Here is a 2,267-nt window from a genome sequence, read left to right on the forward strand (position 1 = left end):
CCCTACAGTCCCAAGCTCAGTTTGTTCCTTCCCGGTTTCCCAGACCCCACTCTTGTCCAGTCTGTGTTCAAACGGGATGGCTTGCGAGCAGTGCAGCTGCAGACTGGTGGTGTGAAGAACCTTCATGGTAGTATCTGCTTTACAGATTTAGCACCTTTTAACAGCTAAATGTCCAATGTCTCTACCAAACACATGCCATATGGGATTTATTTTTTTTTCAAAGGCTCATGACTTGACTGCATCTGGGTGTTTTTTCAAAGGGAGAGCAAAAGATGCGTTTTTGATTAAAAGGCCACCCCTTGCCAAACTGCATGGCCCTGCTCCAGCTTCAGCCTTCCAAACATCATACACCAGCAACTGAAGGAGCCGAATGACCCATCTATTTATGTTTACTCATTTCCTTGGTTTTGCATTGGCAAACTCTGTTTTTCCTTCACGGGATCTCACAAATATGCTGAACAAGTTCTGGTTGAAAAAAACATAATCAGGTTTGTGGCTGACATCCAGAATCTAAAATTTCATCCCAAATAATTAGGTTCTGGCAAGTTCTAAGCAGGGATCTTATATAATAAGATGACTCAGGCAAACTCACTAATACGCAATCTACCATCTCTAAAATATTGTCAGCCTTTGGAAAGGGAGCGTTTACGACTGAATAAAGTGAGTTTATGACTCTGAATAAAGCGAAAATCCTGCAATGCCACAGTCGTTATCTCATTAATTCCACTGGGCATTTTAAGCATGGAAGTACCCTTCAGGTACACAACAAAGTGCCTGCTTTGCTGCAAACTGGAAGACTGCAATATCTAAAAATGTTCTGAAGCCACAGAGGAATAAAGCCACTTCTGCGGACTTACCATGCTGGGCAGTGCCCTTGGCGGGGCAAGGTCCTTGCTGCCCGCTCTGCAGGCGGCCCAAGCCCCTCACCTCGTCTTTGCTGTACAGCACCTGGAGGAGGTCACCGTGGTGGGGCTGCAGCTTCTCCGTCCTGTGGGGCCGACAATCGGATATGGCTACCACCTACAGGGAAGAGGCAAAACCATCCTGTTAGGCCTGGCCTTGGAGGTAAGATGGTCTGTCAAGGTCACAGGGGAGCAGCATGGTGCTTGTTCTTCTCACTGCTTTGCTATCATCCAAGAGGATTTTGTTGGGTGGGGACTGGGGGATTTGAAGGGTTTGTTTTCTTTGGGTCCTTCCTCAGTGCATGAGATGTATGAAAATATAGGAAAATCAACTGGGTCTCTCTGGGAGCCATCTACTTAGTCGCACCTTTCCGTATTCTCCTCAGGAGACTGAAATGTGGTTCTTCTCAAGATCTACTGAATGGGATATGCCCTGGAGACTGCTCAAATTTAGAATAGAATCTTTTAGGTTGGAAAAGACCTTTAAGATCATCAAGTCCAACTGTTAACCTACCCCTGCCACCCCACCACTAAACCATGTCCCTAAGCACCTCATCTACCTATCTTTCCTGGGCAGCCCCTTCCAATGCATGACCACCCTTATGGTGAAGAAATTTTTCCTACTGTCCAACCTAAACCTCCCCTGGCGCAACTTCAAACCATTCCCCCTCATCCTATCGTCCGTTAGCAGGGAGAAGAGGCCGACCCCCACCTTGCTACAGCCTCCTGTCAGGCAGTTGTAGAGGGCGATAAAGTCTCCCCTCAGCCTCCTCTTCTCCAGGCTGAACAACCCCAGTTCCCTCAGCTGCTCCTTGTAAGCCTCATGCTCCAGACCCCTCCCAGTGTTGTTGCTCTCCTCTGGACATGCTCCAGCAACGCAACATCTTTCTTGCAGTGAGGATTCTTATTGCATCATATCTTGGACAATCAGTTAAACTTATGCAATGTGAATTACAAATGCAATGCGAATTACAAATGCTATTTCTTCATGGCCTCTGCTGTCTTTTGGACTTATTTACATTTTATACCTGGTAAATGACTGCAGGCGGTACAAAGCGGTGAATAATTGTGCTCCTAGAGATTAATTTTCACAAACATTATCTCACGCAAACAAAACTAACTGAGCAGCATCTTTGAACATGAGGCCCCTTCTATCTTGAACTGAGTCCCTGAAAATGAGGGTGAACAAAATCAAGTTCTTTTCTACATTGACCGTGACTAAGCCACGGCACTCACTATGCTGCCACAGGGAATAGGGAGAGCTAACGTGAGCTTAAAAAAACAGGGATAGGCTGCAAGCAGGTGGATTCATCAGGACTGTTATTCAGGATGATCCGGAAACAATTTTCTCAAGAAGATTGAAGT

General features: G+C 46.1%; 1 protein-coding gene across 1 annotated transcript in view; it reads right to left on the bottom strand.

Annotated features, from left to right (window-relative positions):
* Positions 1–2,267, bottom strand: part of VXN (vexin) — a 17,245-nt gene that overhangs the window by 6,506 nt on the left and 8,472 nt on the right. Inside the window, exon 3 of the mRNA XM_009634119.1 lies at positions 858–1,020. Within this exon, the coding sequence (XP_009632414.1) occupies positions 858–1,020 (163 nt within the window). The remainder of the gene's footprint in view (positions 1–857; positions 1,021–2,267) is intronic.

This window comes from Egretta garzetta, unplaced genomic scaffold (assembly GCF_000687185.1).
Source record: "Egretta garzetta isolate BGI_Z169 unplaced genomic scaffold, ASM68718v1 scaffold132, whole genome shotgun sequence".
Lineage (NCBI taxonomy): Eukaryota > Metazoa > Chordata > Aves > Pelecaniformes > Ardeidae > Egretta > Egretta garzetta.